Below are 20489 nucleotides of genomic sequence, written 5' to 3'. Positions count from 1 at the left end.
CAGGCCTGCCCGTTCCCGAGCCAGATGTTGCAATGGAATCTAGCTCTGAATCGGAATCTGATAACGCACTAGACAGGGCAGAGGGTGGAGAATACATGCCAGAAGAGAATGACCGGCCAGTGCCTCTAACACAAGCAGATCTCAATGACCTGACACGGGATCTAAACCTATCAAAGGAATCAGCACAGCTTCTGGGTTCTCGTCTTTGTGAGAAAAATTTGCTAGCACCTGAGACAACATTCTTTCAGTGAGGAACAGGGAGAATGTTTCCACCAGGATATTCGTGTCATGGAAGAACGCTACCAAGGCCGGTGGGATGTGAACTTTCCTGCGGACGACTGTTAGTGTTTGAAACGAGACGTGGTGGCTGCCCAACACAGGAGAAAGTCACTGAAAAGGCCCTTCATCCATGATTAGATTTTCTGTAATATATCCTCTTTATCTTCTGAACTATGCAAGAAAAATTATTTCTTTTGTCAAGAATTTTTTTTCCAAAATTAAAGGGAATAAATAGCACTAAATGGCGTTTTTAATTATTTTTACCGCCTCGTATCTCAAAAACGTGACCTGATCGAACAAAATGAGTGTGATTTTTAGATTCTGCATAGCAAATTACCCTAGAATCAGTTATCAGATGCTTTACCTTTGAAACTTCGCAGGCCAGTGTTAAAATCATTACAGCATCTTACTTAGGTATTTATCTAAATGATTCTTAAAGGTTCGAACTGAACTACATTGCACTACCTGTGCAGGAAGTTTATTCCATTCATTTACTACACGGTTGGCAAAGTTGTTTCTACCTACTTCCAAATTGAATCTATTTCCAGACAGTTTGAGACCATTGTTTCTTGTCTGATTCTCATTCAATGTGAAAATTTTGTCACTTTTGATGTTGTCAATTCCCTTTAAAATCTTAAAGACCTGTATCAAGTCACCTCTGAGTCTACGCTTTTTTAGGGAAAACAGATTCATATGTTTTAGTCGATTTTCGTATGATTTATTTTTGATATTTGGAATCAGTTTTGTGGCTCGCCGTTGTACTTTTTCCAGTCTGTCAATGTCTTTAATGAGATTCGGTGACCATATGGAAACAGTATATACCAAATGTGGATGAACTAACGATTTATATAGCTTGTTAATGAGTGATGGACTTTTGAAATCAAAAGATCGCACAATCAGTCCTAGAATCTTATTTGCTTTCTCAGAGGCTGAAATACACTGCTTGGATGATTTGAGGTCGTTACTGATAATTACGCCGAGATCACTATCCACTTTTGTTAACGAATTACCAAATAACTTGTAATCGTACTAACTGTTATTTTTACCTATGTGCATTACCTTGCATTTACTTGTGTTAAATTTCATTAGCCACTTTTCAGACCATTGCTGTAATTTATCTAAATCTATTTGAATATCTAATTGGTTTGAGTGATCATTTGCCATTCCGCACAGTTTTGTATCATCAGCAAATTTGGAAACAGTAGATTTTAGTCCATGGTCTATATCATTTATATATACTATGAATAGAAGTGGCCCAAGAATGGAACCCTGAGGAACTCCACTTGCATCACTTTTCCATCCATGTATTATAATTTACAAATTATTTCATTTTCTAATGCTATAGCATGTAGGTGTGCACATCTAAAAAAAAAAAACATATATACATATACCAAGGCTTTTTCCCCCTTACAAGGGAGGTAGCCAAAAAGGAAAAGGCATAAAATCATTCCCACCCATTCCATCCCTGAATACATTCCACACCCCTTCACCCTCCCTCTCATCTTAGCACCTCCTGGATGACGGGTCATCCCTGCACCTTGTCCACTGCCCTGGGTCAGAAGCAGTGCCACAAGACACAGCACATCCACAGCAAGGCCGCTTCATTAAATCGGCGACCCCCCCCCCTCCCCTCTCAGTCCCCCCATGCATAACGGAGAAGACAGGGAGAAATCCCTTCGGGCTGCGTCAAAATTTGCTCACACATACTACCTCATCCCCCCTCCCTCCTCCCTCCCATTCCACCTCATGCATCACAACATCATCCATATACAACCATTCTCTGTCTTGTCCTCTCCCGTCCTTCCTCAACAGACATTCCCCTCTTCCCCAAAGCCCCCTTCACCCCATCCATCCACCTACCTCATCCTAGGACGTCCCTTCATGTTCACTCCCCCCACATCTGCCTTCCATACCTCTTTTACTAGTCTTTCTTCACTCATTCTGATCCAAACCATCCTAATACTCTTTCACCAACCCTATCGCCCAACTCCCTTTCCACCCCCGTTCTTCTCCTCACCTCCTCATTTCTCACTCTATCCAGCCTAGTAACCCCCATCATACTTCTCAGACACCTCATCTCAAACACATTCAAACTCCTTCTGTCTTCCTTTCTTATATTCCATGTTTCTGCCCCATACAGTGCTGTTGGCACAATCACTCCTTCATACGGTCTTCTCTTAGCATCCATTCCCAAATGTCTATTCCTCATTACACTTTTTAATCCACCAAGGCATGTACTTGCTTCTATAAGTCTACATTCCACCTCCACCTTCACTCCACCTTTTCCTGCCACATTTGCACCCAAGTATCTAAAACTATCCACTTCCTCCAGTCGCTCTCCCTTAATGCTCACTTCCAGACTACTGCCACTTTCACCCCTTGTACATCTCATCACCTTACTTTTACCCACATTTATCTTCAGCTTTCTATCACACACTCTCCCAAACTCTGTCACCAACTTCCTCAATCCCTCCTCCAATCCTGCCACAAGCACAGTGTCATCTGCAAAAAACAGCTGGCTCACCTCCCACTTTTCTCCATTTTCTTTAACCATTTCCAATCCCTGACCCTCTACCCTTGCACCTCTCACACTACCCCATCCATGTATAAGTTGAACAGCCAGGGTGACATAATGCATCCTTAACGAAGTCCCACCTTTACCTCGAACCACTCACTCTCCATTTCTAATCCTGACACAAGCTCTAGTACTCTCATAAAAACTCTTGACAGCTCCTAGAAGCTTTCCTCCTATCCTGTATATCTGCAAAACCTCCCACAGTGACTTTCTGTCTATCTTGTCATAAGCCTTTTCCAGATCCATAAAAGCCCAAAAAACATCCTTCCCCTTTCCTATAGCTTTCTCACATATCTGTCTTACCACAAAAATCTGATCTACACAACCTCTACCCATCCTAAATCCACACTGTTCCTCACCAATTACTCCCTCTGTTCCTCTCCTAATCCCCTCAATCAAGATCCTCCCATAAGCTTTCCCAACTACACTTAACAAGCTAATCCCTCTGAAACTACTACATTCACACTTGTCCCCTTTTCCCTTGTAAAGTGGAACTATACAGGCACTCCTCCAGTCCTCCGGCACACTACCCTCTCTCCAGCAAACATTAAATAACCTCACCAGCCAGTCCACCATCACTGTACCTCCTTTTTTTAGACATTCTGCATGGCATGCATCCAGACCAGGTGCCTTATCTGCTTTCATCATCTTAACAACTGCCTTCACTTCATCCTTCCTTATTTCTCCTCCATTTTCCTCACTCACCACAGTCATTTTCTTAGCATTTCCCACTGCAACTATCTTTCCCTCCCTATCCTCCCTCACATCTAGCAACTCCCTAAAATATTCTGGTCATCTTCCCATTACTGCCTTCTCTTCCATTATCATCTCTCCATCTGCACCTTTTACCTTTTCTTCTCTACTTGATTTGCCTCCTCTTCCTCTCATAATTTTTTTCCAAAACATCTTTTTATTACTCTCAAAATTTTCTGTCATACTCTTTCCCCATTTCACATCTCCTCACCTCTTTGCCTCCTTTACCTTTTGCTTTACTTCTCTTTTCTTTTCTTTGTACCTCTCATATGACTACCTCGTCCTATTTTATAACCAATCTGTGAAAGCTCGCTTCTTCTCTTCTATAACCTTCTTTGTTTCGTCATCCCACCATTCACTAACCTTTCTTCTATTTCCTCCCGTCCTTCTTGTTCCACACACCATCTTTGCACACCTTGACTCCCTCCGTGAACCATCCCCATTCCTCCTCCACACCTAGCTCTACTCTATCCTTCACTCCCTCCCACTCCTCCTTCAGCTTCTTCTTGTACTCCTCCTTTTCCTTTTCATTTAAAGAGCTCACTCTAAGCACCTCCCTACCTTTTGTCCCTTTCCTCCTCCATCTATCCTCCACTCTCAACTTACCTTCCATCAAAAAATGATCTGATATTCCCCCACTCTCTCCCCTTAGCACATGTACATCCTTAACTCTTCCTATCATAATTCTATTTACCACTACATAGTCCATTAGCACTCTTATCTACCACCCTTCCCTCCACCACCCTCTCCCATGTGTACTTATGCTTGACTTTCTTCCAAAACACTGTATTTGCTATCATCAACTCTCTACACACATTTCGACCATCAACTCTCCACTACGATTCTTCCCTGGAACTCCACATTTCCCAACCACTTCACCAATTGGACCATTTCCTACCCTAGCATTGAGGTCTCCCAGTACTATTACATTGATATTTCTCCCTAAATCCTCTATGCACTCAAGTCTATCCAAAATGCCTCCCTTTCTTCTACGCTCTTCTCACTTCCAGGTCCATATGCACTTACAAAAACCCACATCTCCTTTCCCAGTTTCACCTTCATCCACATTATCCTTGAGGAAACCTCCTTCCACTCCACTACACGTTTACCTATCTCTTCACTTACTAGTATAGTCACCCCTTCCCTCCCTTGCTCTCTCTTCACTCCTGATAACCTCTCACTTACACTCCCAAACTTACACTCACCCTTCCCTTGCAGCTTAGTTTCACTCAAAGCCAACACATCCATCTTTCTTCTCACAAACATACTACCTATCTCTTCCCTTTTATTCTCATCTGTACCACATCCACACACATTAAGAGACCCAAACCTTAGGGTGCTGGTCGCAAAACTCCCAGACCCTCTTATGCCTTCGCTTTTTCTTTTAGGAATGTCCCCTTTGGGGCTACAAGGAAAAGGATGCCTAGTCCCAATCCCCGTCTCTTTCTTCTCGCCTGTTACGATCCAAGTGGAATTACTTGGTGGCAGTATTCTTTTCCCCCACCAAAGTTAACCTTAAATATCTCAAAACTACAATAGTGGTATGTTGGCCCCAAATCAATGTTAATATCCTTGTCATATTTTCCATTAAGGATTTGATAAGTCTCAATTGTATCCCCCCTTATTCTTTTATCTCCCATTGCTTATATCATTTTTTAATCTTATGTTCACATATTCTTTCAATAAATGCTACTATTTGCTGGTCAGTTTTTGCGGCTTTTTTATACTGGAGAGTCAGTTTTAGATAGTATGAAATTTTTGTTGCCCAAATGCAAAGCTTTACATTTATGAAAATATTCCATTTGCCATGTATCCATTTGGCTAAATGACCTAAGTCAGACTGTAGTTGATCCCAATCCTCTTCATTACTGATTTTACTAGCAACTTTTGTTTGGTCTGCAGATTTTGATATTTACATACCATATCAATATTGATATCACTAAAATTCAAGAATTATGCAAACACAGATATTTAACATGAAATTTACATTGTCCAACAGCACTTAACCTATTACATCCTAACCTAACCTAAAGTAACCATTCCATAGAAAAAATATATCTTTGAAATACATAAATAAAAGAAGTGAAAAATGTGTGTGTGTTATTGGAGTAATATCTCTATATCATTTATGCAAGTTGAGGAGTACTGGTGTATTTACCTAGTTGTATCTTACGGGAAAGGGAGCTATGCTTGTATCTTCCATCTCTGTATCTTGCAGTATCTAAATTGTTCTTAAATTTGTGTATGGTTTTTGCCCTCGCTATCATTTCGTCCAGTTTGTTTCATACATCCAGTACTGTGGGGAAAGTTGTTCTTTTTCAGGTCTCTTCCATAACTGTCTTTTTTGAGTTTCTTTCCATGTTCTCTTGTATTTCTCATATCCCATTTTAGTAAGTCTTCCTTATCAAGGACTTGTGTACCTCTCATGATTCCATAGATGGTCAACAAGTCTCCCCTATCTCTTCTTTGTTCCAAGGTTGGTAACTCTAGTTTTGACAGTCTCTCTTTGTATGGCAGTTCTGAAAGTGTGTATTTTCCTACCTAGTTGTATCCTACAAGGAGTTACACTCATGGTGTCCCATCTTTGTATCTTGCAGTGTTTAGTTTGCTCTTAAATTCATGTATAGTTTTTGCACACACTATTGTTTCATCCAGTTTGTTCCAGACAAGCGCCACTCTATGTGGGAAGCTTTTTTTTTTTTTTTTTTAGTAAATCTTCTCTGTCAAGGACTTGCATGCCTTTCATGATTCTATAGATCATTAGCAAGTCCCCTCTTTCTCTTCTTTGTTCCAGAGTTGGTGATTACAGTTTTGACAATCTCTTCTCCTATGACAGTTTTGAAAGTGTTGGGGCTATCTTTGTAGTTGCTCTCTGGATTCTTTCAATTTTCTTTATATTCTTTTTGGAATTGTATTTACCTAGTTGTATTATACAGGAAGGGAGCTATGCTCGTGGTGACCCTTCTTTGTATCTTTCAGCATCAAGTTTTTTCTTAAAATCTTGAATTGTGTTTGCACACACTTTTTTTATCTAAATTATTCCAGGTATCCAGTACTCTATGTGGGAAGCTATTTTTTTCAGATCTCTTCTATAGTTATCCTTTTTGAGTTCCTTTTCATGTCCTCTTGTTATTCCATTGTCCCATTTCAATAAATCATTCCTATCTAGGATTCCCTTTCCTTTCATGATTCTGTAAATAGTAGATCTCTTCTTTCTCTTCTTTGTTCCAAAGTTGGTAATTTTAATTTAGACAATCTTTGTTCGTATGTTAATTTGGAGAGAGTTGGTGCTAACTTTGCCGTTGCTCTTTGTATTCTTTCTAATTTCTTTATATTCTTTTTAGTACTGGGTGTCCATAGTGTTGCTGCGTACTTCAGTTTTGGCTTTATTAGTGTAACTAATATTTTTTTTAAACATTTCCTCATCCAAGTAGTCAAATGACAATTTCATTTACCTTGATAGGTTGAAGGTTTTTCCTACTATTTTATTGATGTGTTTGTCTGGTGTCATGTCTTTGCTGATTATTACTCCAAGGTCTTTTTTTTGTCTCCTCTGTAGCTGTGCTCTTTGAGTTTCTTTCCATGTACTCTTGTGTTTCTCTTATCCCAATTTAGTAAGTCTTTTCTATCAAGAACTACACCTTTCATGTATGTGTGTATATATATATATATATATATATATATATATATATATATATATGTGTGTGTGTGTGTGTATTTACCTAGTTGTATATTACGGGAAGGGGAGCTATGCTCGTGGGGTCCCGTCTTCATTTCTGTGTATTTACCTAGTTGTATTTTGCGGGAAGGGGAGCTATGCTCGTGGGGTCCCGTCTTCATTTCTGTGTGTGTGTGTGTGTGTGTGTGACTATAGCCCCAAAAGGGGACATTCCTAAAAAAGAAAGTAAAGGCAAAAGAGGGTCTGGGAGCTGTCCAGCCAGTACCCTAAGGTTTGGTTCTTTTAATGTGCCTGGATGTGGTACAGATGAGAGTAAAAGGGAAGAGATAGGCAGTATGTTTGTGAGAAGAAAGATGGATGTACTGGCTTTGAAACTAAAATGAAAGGAAGGGCAACTGTGAGTTTGGGAGTGGAGTTGGGAGGTACTCAGGAGTGAAGAGGGGACGAGGGAGGGAAGGGGTGGCTATACTAGTAAGTGAAGAGATAAGTAAGCGGGTAGTGGAGTGGAAGGTGTCATCAAGGTTGATATGGATGAAGGTGAAGCTGGTGAAGGAGATGTGGGTTTTTGTAAGTGCATATGGGCCGGGTAGTGAGAAGAACATAGAGGAAAGGGAGGCATTTTGGGTAGATATAAATAAGTGCATAGAGGGATTAGGGAGCAATGTCAACATAGTTGTATTGGGAGACCTAAATGTTAGGGTGGGAAATGAACGAATTGATGGAGTGATTGGGAAGTATGGAATTCGAGGCAAAAATTGTAGTGGAGAATTGATGGTGGAGATGTGTCTTGAAAGAGAGTAGATGATAGCAAAGAGTGTTTAAGAAGAAAGTCAAGCATAAGTACACATGGGAGAGGATGGTGGATGGAAGGGTGGCAGATAGAGCGTTAATTACAAAGGATTTTACAAAGGCAAAGCATGCCGACAGGAGACCTTTTGATCCATATCTAGGTCGGATGCAAACAAAAAAAAAAAAAAACAAAAAAAAAAAAACAAAAAAAAAAATAATCATATTAATAATAAATTAAAACTATAACAATGTCAATAACAATTAAAATACATAAATAAATGCATTGGTATAGTTGAATATCAAACAAACAGGTAAATAGTAAATGATAATAAATTGACATATAACTAATAATAAATGAAAATCAGACAGACAAATTATAACAAAACAAAAACAAATAATATAACATAAATTATAATAATTACAGCATCTTACTTAGGTATTTATCTAAATGATTCTTAAAGCTTCGAACTGAACTACATTGCACTACCTGTGCAGGAAGTTTATTCCATTCATTAACTACACGGTTGGCAAAGTTGTTTCTACCTACTTCCAAATTGAATCTATTTCCGGACAGTTTGAGACCATTGTTTCTTGTCTGATTCTCATTCAATGTGAAAATTTGGTCACTTTTGATGTCAATTCCCTTTAAAATCTTAAAGACCTGTATCAAGTCACCTCTGAGTCTACGCTTTTTTAGGGAAAACAGATTCATGTGCTTAAGTCGATTTTCGTATGATTTATTTTTGATATTTGGAATCAGTTTTGTGGCTCGCCGTTGTACTTTTTCCAGTCTGTCAATGTCTTTAATGAGATTCGGTGACCATACGGAAACAGCATATTCCAAATGTGGACGAACTAAGGATTTATATAGCTTGTTAATGAGTGATGGACTTTTGAAATCAAAAGATCGCGCAATCAATCCCAGAATCTTATTTGCTTTCTCAGAGGCTGAAATACACTGCTTGGATGATTTGAGGTCGTTACTGATAATTACGCCGAGATCTTTTTCACTATCCACTTTTGTTAACGAATTTCCAAATAACTTGTAATCGTACTTACTGTTATTTTTACCTATGTGCATTACCTTGCATTTACTTGTGTTAAATTTCATTAGCCACTTTTCAGACCATTGCTGTAATTTATCTAAATCTTCTTGAATATCTAATTGGTTTGAGTGATCATTTGCCACTCCGCACAGTTTTGTATCATCAACAAATTTGGAAACAGTAGATTTTAGTCCATGGTCTATATCATTTATATATACTATGAATAGAAGTGGCCCAAGAACGGAACCCTGAGGAACTCCACTTGCAACACTTTTCCATCCAGAAGTTTTTCCATTTAAAACAACTCTCTGTTTTCGACCTTTCAACCAATTACTAGTCCAACCTAATAAGCTACCACTTATTCCATGCAAAGCTAATTTAGTAAGAAGTCTTTCGTGTGGGACGGTATCAAAAGCTTTTGCAAAGTCTAGATATATTAAATCTATATTGTTTCTTTTGTCAAAATTCGAGACAACTGTGTTGTAGAATTCGAGTAAGTTAGTCACGCAAGAACGTTTCCGTCTGAAACCATGTTGGCTATCATTTATCAAACGGTTACTTTCTAAATGATATTCGATAGCATCTCTGATGATAGTTTCCATTATTTTTCCTACGATCGAAGTCAAACTAATAGGCCTATAGTTATTTGGTTTCTTTTTGTCACCTTTTTTGAATATGGGAGTAACGTTAGCTAGCTTCCATTCTCTTGGGACATCTCCGGATATGATGGATTTCTTGAAAATAATTTCTAATGGAACAACAATCTCATTTTTCATTTCCTTTAAGATTCTTGGATGCCAACCGTCAGGCCCTGGTGTTTTATTAACTTTGAGTTTGTCTATACACCTTTTAATTGTTTCTTTTGTTATATTTACCGTAGTGAGTAAGTTTACCCCAGACTTGTCACAGGTTTCAGTTTGGAATTCACTTTGAGGTGTTTCGTTTACGAATACCGAGCTAAAATAATTGTTTAAGAGATTACACATTCCTTCATTTGAATATTCAAGTTGACCGTCAGCAGATAATAGTGGACCAATGTGATTCCTAACAACCTTTTTATCTCTAATGTAACTATAGAATTCTTTGGGATTCTCTTTGGATTTCTCAGCGATGTTCATTTCGTATTGTCGTTTTCTTTTTCTTATTGTCTTTTTTAAATCTCTCTGTATTGATACATAACTTTCATAGTCATTAGATGCACCCGAGCACTTATATTTCTTATAAGCCTGTCTCTTTTTAGCAATACTTTTTTCAGTTTCTTTGTCGAGCCACTTTGGGCGAGCCTGATTTGGGGGACGTCTGGCCTTAAAAGGAATGTAAGTTTGAATCATCTTAGTGAGCGTATTTTGAAATATTTCCCACATCTGATCTACAGGCCTTTCGTTTAATTTTTCCTCCCAATCTGTAAGCTGAAGCTCCTGACGTAGTTCTATGAACTGAGCTTTACTGAAATCGGGTATTTTAGAAGCACAAGTATCTATTCTAAAATTGTTTAGGAGTTTGAATCTGACTAAGTTGTGATCGCTATTTGCAACAGATTCACCGACTTCTACATCAGTTGCCATGCTTTCGCGGCTAGTGATCAATAAATCGAGTAAGTTTCCATATCTTGTGGGCTCTTTTACATGCTGAATTAAGTAATTGTCACCAAGAAAATCAATCAAGCGACTACCTATATGGCCATGTTCAAGGGTCATCCAATCAATGTCAGTAAAATTGAAATCACCCATTATCAATAAATCCCGGTTGCAGAAACTAGACAGTTCTTGAAATAACAGTTTGTCGTCTGCTAATGATAATGTCTTTGGCCTATATATTACACCTATATTCACTTTTTGTCCATTTGTTTGGGTTAACTCAACCCACAAACTGTCATATGCATCCTGTTTCACTTTCTCTAAAACACAAGCATGAACATTGTTTTTAACGTACAATAGAACACCCCCACCTTTCTTGTGGTTTCTATCCTGATGAAAGTGTTTAAATCCCGCAATATTAAATTCAGCTTCGAACTCTGTACCATTTAACCATGTCTCGGTTATTCCTATCATATCGAGATTTTCGCTTTTGACATACGCCTGTATTTCTTGAAATTTGTTCCTAATACTACGAGCATTAAAGTACATAGTTTTAAGAAACTCCTGATTATTTCTTTTTGACACATTTTGAGTTTCAATATCATGTCTTATATTATCATTTTGTTTTTTATTTATGCCTTGCTCTATATTATTATTATTTGGTTCTTCATTGACATTCAATGCCTCATTAACATTTCTCCTATCAAAATTAACATTTCCCCCATCACGGACATCTGGTCGATTACGGTCATCCGATCTATTTTGTACATTTTGTCCCCCTACGTCACCGTGATTCACGCCGGCCTCCCGTCGTTCAGTGACATTATGTCCGGCATCCCTTTCTAAAATTATATTTTGTCCTCCAGTGACATTATATCCTACCGTGATATTTTTTCCTCCACTATAATTACATCCCATCGTGATCTTTTGTCTTCCACTGTCATTACATCCTATCTTGATATTTTGGCCTTCATTTACATTCTGTCCGGTATCTCTTCCTAAAATTATATTTTGTTCTTCACTGACATTATATCCTACCGTGATATTTTCTCCTCCATTATCATTACATCCTATCGTGATATTTTGTCCACCACTATCATTATTTCCCATCGTGATCTTTTGTCCTCCACTGTCATTACATCCCATTGTGACATTTTGTCCTAAGACATTACATCCTAATGTGTCATTTCGTCCTCTAGCGATATTACATCCTATCATGATATTTTGGCCTTCATTGACATTCTGTCCGGTATCCCTTCCTAAAATTACATTTTGGCCTTCAATGACATTATATCCTACCGTGATATTTTCTCCTCCATTATCATTACATCCTATCGTGATATTTTGTTCTCCTTTATCATTACTTCCCATCGTGATCTTTTGTCCTCCACTGTCATTATATCCCATTGCGACATTTTGTCCTATGACATTATATCCTAATGTGACATTTCGTCCTCTAGCGACATTATATCCTAAAATTATATTTTGTCCTATACTGGTACATTGTTCTACATTAATGCTATACTCTACACTGTTTTCCCAAGTACATTCTATTTCCCCTTCCCTTTGGCCTTCTACCCTAAAAAAGGAGCTGGTTCATTACAAACTCCCACAATGAGGTTTGTAAGAACATCTTTGCCTCTGCTGGTAAGGTGGATCCCATCAGAAGCGTAAAGGTCATGGCGCCTAGAAAAGAGATACCAAGGATCAAGAAAGTGGTATCCCAATTGTGTGCACAACTGCGATATCCTATCATTGATCCCTATGGCTCTACTGTTCCAACACGAACCTGCGTAGATCCTCGGGAGGATCCCACAGACTACGTGACGGCTCCCACGTTCCTTCATCTCCTGAAGGAGGACCTTGTAATTCCGAACAAGCTCCTCTGATCTCACCCTACCTACATCGTTACTACCCGTGGTGACCAGGAGTAAGGTAGGAAGAGTTAAGGGTGTACATGTTCTAAGGGGAGAGAGTGGGGGAATATGAGATCATTTCCTGGTGGAAGGTAAATTGAGAGTGGAGAAAGAGGAAAAGGGCAGAAGGTAGGGAGGTACTTTGAGTGAACTGCTTAAATGAGGAAAAAAAAGGAGAATGAGTATAAGAAGAAGTTGAGAGAGGAGTGGGAGAGAGCAAAGGACAGAGTAGAACTAGGAGTGGAGGAGGAATGGGGATGGTTCAAGGAGGGAGTCGTAAGGTGTGCAAAGATGGTGTGTGGAACAAGGAGGGCGGGAGGAAATAGAAAGAAGGGTAGTGAGTGGTGGGATGAGGAAGCAAAGAGGGGTAGCAGGCATTCATAGATTGGCTACAAATTAGGACGAGGGAATCGTATGAGAGGTACAAAGTAAAGAGAAAGGAAGTTAAGCATAAGATAAAGGAAGCAAAGAGGAGAGCAGATGTGAAATGGGGAAAGAGTGTGACAGAAAATTTTGAAAGTAATAAAAAGATGTTTTGGAAGGAAGTTAAAAGAGGAAGAGGAGGCGAATCAAGTAGAGAAGAAAAGGTAAAAGGTGCAGATGGAGAGATGATAATGGAAGAGATGGCAGTGAGAGGAAGGTGGGCAGAGTATTTTAGGGAGTTGCTAAATGTGAAGGAGGATAGGGAGGGATAGGTTGTTGCAGTGGGAAGTGCTAAGAAAATGAGTGATGAGTGTGGAAAATGGAGGAGAAATAGGGAAGGATGAAGTGAAAGCAACTGTTAAGATGATGAGAGCAGGTAAGGCACCTGGGTTGGATGGATGCCATGCAGAATGTCTGAAGAAAGGAGGTACAGTTATGGTGGACTGGCTGGTGAGGTTATTTAATGTTTGTTTGAGAGAGGGTAGAGTGCCAGAGGACTGGAGGAGTGCCTGTATAGTTTTGCTTTACAAAGGAAAGGAGGACAAGTGTGAGTGTAATAGAGTGATCAGCTTGTTGAGTGTAGTTGGGAAGGCTTATGGGAGGGTCTTGATTGAGAGGATTAGGAGAGGAACAGAGGGAGTAATTGGCGAGGAACAGTGTGGTTTTAGGACAGGCAGGGGATGTGTAGATCAGATTTTTGTGGTAAGACAGATATGTGAGAAAGCTATAGGAAAAGGTAAGGATGTTTTTTGGGCTTTTATGGATCTGGAAAAGGCTTACGACAGGGTAGACAGGAAGGCACTGTGGGAGGTACTGCAGATATATTAAGAGCAGTCAAGAGTTTTTATGAGAGTAGTAGAGCTTGTGTTGGGATTAGAAATGGTGAGAGTGAATGGTTTGAGGTAAAGGTGGGACTTCGTCAGGGGTTTGTTATATCGCCCTGGCTGTTCAATCTTTACATGGATGGGGTGGTGCGAGAGGTGAATGCAAGGGTAGTGGGTCAGGGGTTGGGGATGATTAAAGACAATGGAGAAAAGTGGGAGGTGAGCCAGCTGTTGTTTGCTGACGACACTGTACTTGTAGCAGGATCAGAGGAGGGATTGAGGAAGTTAGTGACAGAGTTTGAGAAGGTGTGTGAAAGAAGAAAGCTGAAGATAAATGTGGGCAAAAGTAAGGTGATGAGATATACAAGGGGAGAGAGTGACAGTAGGCTGGAAGTGAGCATTAAGGGTGAGAAACTGGAGGAAGTGGATAGTTTCAGATACTTGGGTGCGCATGTGACAGGAAAGGGAGGGGTGGGAGTGGAGGTAGAATGTAGATTGAGAGAAGGGAGTAAATGCCTTGGTGGATTAAAAAGTGTAATGAGAAATAGACATCTGGGAATAGATGCTAAGAGGAGGTTATATGAAGGAGTGATTGTGCCAACAGCAATGTATGGGGCAGAAACATGGAACATGAGAGAGGAAGAGAGAAGGAGTTTGAATGTGTTTGAGATGAAATGTCTGAGGTGAGGAGGAGAACAGGGGTGGAAAGGGAGCTGGGAGATAGGGTTGATGAAAGAGTATTAGGATGGTTTGGACACATGGAAAGAATGAGCGAAGAAAGATTAGTAAAAGAAGTGTGGAAGGAGTGAATATGAGGGGGCATCCTAGGATGAGATGGGTGGATGGGGTGAAAGGGGTTTTACAAAAGAGAGGAAGGACGGGAGAGGACAGAAGATAGGGGTGAATGGAGAAGGGTTGTGTATAGATGAGGCTGTGATGCATGAGGGGTGAAGAAGTATGTATGAGAAAAAATTTGACGCAGCCCGAAGGGATTTCTCCCCGTCTTCTCCTTTCCTGCATGAGGGGACAAAGAGGGGGGGTCGCCGGATTTATAAAGTGGCCTTGTTGTGGATGTGCTGTGTCTTGCGACACTGCTTCTGACCCAGGGCAGTGGACAGGATGCAGGGATGACCCATCATCCAGGAGGTGCCAAGATAGGAGGGAGGGAGGGGGGTGGAATATATGGGAAATGAAAATGGGTGGGAGATTTCTATGCCTTTTTCTTTTTGGCTACCCCCCCCGTGTAAGGGGGAAAAAGCCTTTGGTATATGTATGTGTGTATATATGTATATATATATGTGTGTGTGTGTGTGTGTATATGTACGTATTTACCTAGTATTTTATGGGAAGGGGAGCTATGCTCGTAGTGACCTGTCTTTATATCTCTCAGCATCTAATTTGTTCTTGAATTCTTGTATGGTGTTTGCACGCACTATTGTTTCATCTAATTTGTTCCAGATATCTACCACTCTGTGTGCAAAACTATATATATATTTTTTCAGATCTCTTCTATAACTATCCTTTTTGAGTTTTTTTTTCATGTCCTCTTGTTTTTCTTTTATCCCACTTTAATAAGTCTTCTCTGTCAAGGACTTCCATGCCTTTCATGATTCTGTAAATGGCCAATAGATTTCCTCTTTCTTTTCTTTGTTCCACAGTTGGTGATTCCAGTTTTGTTCATATGTCAATTTTGAAAGTGTTGGTGCCATCTTTGCATTGTTCTTTGGATTCCTTCTAGTTTATTTATATTCCTATTTGTACTCGGTGTCCATCTTGTTGGAGCATACTCCAATCTTGGTTTTATCAGTGTAACTAATTTTATTTATTTATTTATTTATTTATTTCATTTTTTACATTTTTTTTCAAATAAGTAAATCCATTTTTATTTGTCTTTGTAAATTGTAGGTTTCTCCAACTATTTTGTTTATATGCTTGTCCAGGGACATGTATTTGTTGATAGTTACTCCTCTGTCCTTTTTGGAGCTTTCTTTATTTCCTCTGTACTGATTTTATAGTGCCCTGATGTGTGTGTGTGTGTGTGTGTGTATATATATATATATATATATATATATATATATATATATATATATATATATATATATGTATATATATATATATATATATATATATATATTTTTCTTTCTTTCTTTTCTTTTCTTTTTCATATGTTAATAGTAGTACTAATAAATCAGCATTCTACATTTTTAATTTTTCATTTTCAGTAAAGGAGGAACCCATTGATTTGGGAACAAATGAAAGTAGCAGTGGAGCTATTAACCCAATCTTCCTTAAGTGTATGTATGATGAAGATACTGCAGAGGAGAAACCTACCATAAAGGAGGAGCCTTTGGATGAGAGGGATATGGAGATTGATAGTCAAAGAACCATGCAATCACAATGGAATCCGAAGTCATTTGAAGACGGCGTTGAGCCTAAAGTGAAGGTATGTTGGAATTATTAAATTTATCTTGGCTATAGAGTGGGAGCAATGTATATATGAGGTTTGACAATCAGGCCTCCTACATGGGTAAGTGCCACCCCAGGGCAAGTGGGAAAGTGTGCCCCCCCCCACACACACCACCTTCCACATCTGATGGTCATTAGCACAATTCACATGTAACATTCATCCACAAAACAACGTTTATTACACACAACTCATGATAAATAAATCCTGCATTAAAAGTGCATTAGGGGGAATTTGCTTTACCTTCTTTTCACCAAAAATGCCATCCCCCAAAAACGTGCTGCCCCGGGGCATTGCTCCCCCCCCCCCCTGTCCCTCTCCTTGTCGGAGCCTTGGTGACAATAAAGAAATGAGACTGAGGCAGCCACACCCATCACTCAATGCAAATTGGTTAACCACTTGTGTCACTGTGTTGCACAATATCTAGCCACTATTCTGTTATAATATTATTAATTTCTCTCTGTGCTTCTTTTTCAGGCTATTGTGGATCACACTGATATTACACTTTGTCATGCATTGGGAAGCGGCAGCACAAACATGGAGCAAAGAAGCAATTTGAAATTTTTAGTCAAGGTGGGGAAGGGCCCAACTGAGTGTCACAAACTTCTCCAAGAGGCTTATGGAGAAAAAGTAATGACTCGTCCGCAAGTCTTTAAGTGGCACAGACGGTTCAAGAGTGGCCATGAGGAGGTGGAGGGTGACCCCAAGTCAGGGCAGCCTTCCACAATAAAAATGGGTAAGAACATTGACAAAGTAAACCAGCTGGTGTAGAGTGATCACAGATTGACAGTGCAGATGATAGTGGTGGAGCTCAGTCTAAACAGGGAATCAGTGCAGACCATCTTGTTGCAGGAGCTGGGAATGTAGAAGGTGTGTGCCAAGATGGTGCCCAAGCTTTTGTTGGATGACCAGAAGGAGCATCGAATCAATGTTTGTCAAGAGTTGCTGGAGAAGATCAGGGAAGAGCCAGAGTTCCTTGGCCGGATCATCACAGAAGATGAAACTTGGATCTACCAGTACAACCCAGAAACCAAGAGAAAGAACCTGCAGTGGAAGACTCCAATTTCACCCAGACCTGAAAAAGCACCCATGTTCAGAACAAAGATGAAGGTCATGCTGATCGCATTCTTCGACCAGAAGGGAGTGGTTCATCATGAATTTGTGCCTGAGGGTCAGGCAGTCAACCACCACTTGTACCAGCAGGTCCTCCATCGCCTCCATGACCGGGTTCAGCACTGCAGGCAGGCTCAGTGGAGAGACAAGTCATGGGTTCTCCACCATGAGAACACGCCTGCACACACTGCACTTGGTGTGAGGCAGTTGTTGGCCAGCAAACAGATCACAGCTCTCGACCACCCTCTTTATTCCCCAGATCTCGCACCATGTGATTTCTGGCTCCTCCCCAGGTTGAAGACTGTGCTCAAAGGAACTCATTTTGCTTCTGTAGAAGAGATCAAGGCCACTGTGACGAGGGAGCTGATGTGCCTTAAGGAGGAGGACTTTGCCAAGTGCTTCCATGGGTGGCAGAAGCGAATACAGAAATGCATTAACTTTGGGGGGAATTACTTTGAAGGGGGCTATGAGTAATTTCTCTATAGATTTTGCAATCAAGATTTTGTGAGAAAAGTCTCGTTTATTTTTTGTTACACCTCATATGTATATATATATATATATGTGTGTGTATAGTGTTGATGAAAGAGTATTGGGATCGTTTGGACACATGGAAAAAATGAGCGAAGAAAGATTAGTAGAAGTGTGGGAGGCATAGGTGGATGGGGTGAAAGGGCCGTTAAGCAAGAAGGGGATGTCTGTTGAGAAAGGAGGGAGGGAGAAGGCAGAAGATAGGGGTCAGTGGAGAATGGGTATGTATGGATGATACTGTGATGAATGGGTGGGAGTGGATGGGGGGTTTAGGAAGTAGCTATGTTTGAATGATATTTTGATGCAGCACTAAGGGATTTCTCCCTGCCTTCAAGGTTTCTGCATGAGAGGGCAGAGAAGGGTGGGGTCACCAATAAAATGAATCGGCCCTGCTGTGGATGTGCTATCTTGCTGCATTCCTTCTGACCCAGGACGATGGGCAGGATGCAGGGATGACCTGTCATCCACGAGGAGCCAAGTTGAGTGGGAGGGAGGGGTGGTGGATGGGAGTGAAATGGTCCATATTTACTTTGGCAACCCCCCTCCCTGGTAAAGGGGAAAGAGCCCATGTTTAATATGTTATATATATAGATATGTTCAAGTGTGACCACTGGGAAAGAGAAACTAAATGAAGCAAAACGTTTTCATATATTACAGCTTCAGTGCAGAGTACATGGAAAAGAAGGATTACAACAATATATATATATGCATCCACAGAGGAATGCAGGAAGGGTTTTGGTAATATGACGATCCTGCTTGGGGACCCACAGAGTGACGTAGGGAGAACAAAGGTATTTGGGTAGACCCTATGGAGACAGATGGGGTGTCTTGAGGTCACATGAAGCCACTTAAGGTTCAGGTATTACATTCTTAATGATTTACGTATTTGTTGACACACAAAGTTATCTAATTTATATAAAACATGGTGTAGATTTATATTATGATCCTGGATGGTGTGGATCAAACTGTATTCTCTTGAGTTTCCTACCACCATATTATCACTAGAAATAATGGATTGGATATTAGTTCAATCATAAGGATGATTACATACTTCAACATGCTTGAATATGCCACTGGAATTGTTTCCATCTGATACATTTTTCTTAAGCTGTGCAGATCTTATATGTAAGGGTTTGGCAGTTTGACCTATATAGAATTTATTACACACTTTGTTAGGAATTTTGTAAATGCATACTTTTAATAAACAAATGTTTGACTGTACTGGTGTTCTTGAAAACTACATTTGTGTTATTTTTGTTTTTATTATTACCGGGTATTCTTTTTTTTTTTCTTATAAATCTGAGATATTTAAATTTCCTTGAAATAGTAAAATTAATCAATTATTTTTACTACAAGTTTTGGCTTGGGGTAATGAAATGTTTTCCTTTCAAAAGTGTAGGCAATATCCAGGAATTGTTTAGGGTATTTTAAATTATACCCAATGTTAGGAACATTTCTGATTTCTTTGTCAATTTATTCTGGGCTGCAGATATGAAAGGCTCTAAGAAAATCTCTGTACCTTTTCTATAAACTTAGAGTTTGCCTCCAGGAATTATCAGGCTTATGTTTCACAACTGAATTGAATAAGGATGGCAAACTCCTGAATGTCTTAGTGAATTCTTCTTCAGGGGAATTTGCCACCAATCTTTATAGAAAACCTACTTACTTCAGCTCCCAGTAGTAGGCATTATGCCTTTCAATGGTCCCAGCATGTTCCTCCATCTGGCTATCATGTTGGGCAAGTCATGTCTGCTGAGGGCTTCTTCAATATTTTCTTTCCATCTCTTTCTCAGTCTTCCTCCTGGCCTTCTTCCATCTGGCATTCACCTCCAGCATCCCCTTGCAATTCTTTCTTCATCCATTCTTTCTAAATGTCCTAACCTTCTTGTCATGGTCATAGTTCATGTTCACGGTACCTCGACCATGACAGTATCGTGCTATGCATGTTGCTATGCACCTCCCCGCCGTGCCCTACATGCCACGGGCCCTTGGAGCGACACAACCCTGGGACACAACATAAACAATGAACCCTTGTGCAAATGTGACCCTCCTACGGTGATTAACGAGCATAAGGGTACTCACGGACCTGTAGCGAAGGAGCCCGGATCCAAAAGAAACAATGGACCCCTTGTGCGCAAAGACGCTAGTAACTAGAAGTGCGCGCGAAGGTGCCAATGGACCTGCAGCGGAGGAATATAAAACCGGTGCCCCCACCGACCGAGGTTAAGGGGCACGCTCGCCAAAACCAGGCGGCAACGTAGAGCCAACATATATCTGCTCACAGTGTAGTGTAGAATTAAGATATTAGGTAGAAACTTTTTGTGAGCCCTCTCCACACAGAAATAAAGAAGATGGTGAAAGATGTGAAGTTGGGCAAGTAGAAATAAGATAAGTTAATTAAATACGTGTCGGCACCTGTACCATGGCACCGGTGTCACGCGGCCTGTGTATATAAGAAAGGGAGCAGTGGTCCTTAGGCCCACTCCCGTTCCTGTGCCCGCTCTCTGTTTTCGCTCACCATTT

General features: G+C 40.1%; 1 protein-coding gene across 1 annotated transcript in view; it reads left to right on the top strand.

Annotated features, from left to right (window-relative positions):
• The window catches only part of LOC143030376 (uncharacterized), a 35182-nt gene extending 18086 nt beyond the window's left edge, over window positions 1-17096 (top strand). The window contains exons 3-4 of the mRNA XM_076193525.1: window positions 16084-16304; window positions 16803-17096. Of these exons, the coding sequence (XP_076049640.1) occupies window positions 16084-16304; window positions 16803-17096 (515 nt within the window). The remainder of the gene's footprint in view (window positions 1-16083; window positions 16305-16802) is intronic.
• Window positions 17097-20489: the final 3393 nt, after the last annotated feature.

This window comes from Oratosquilla oratoria, chromosome 12, assembly GCF_046742065.1.
Source record: "Oratosquilla oratoria isolate Oo_2021 chromosome 12, ASM4674206v1, whole genome shotgun sequence".
NCBI lineage: Eukaryota > Metazoa > Arthropoda > Malacostraca > Stomatopoda > Squillidae > Oratosquilla > Oratosquilla oratoria.
This window is presented reverse-complemented; position numbering and strand designations above follow the sequence as displayed.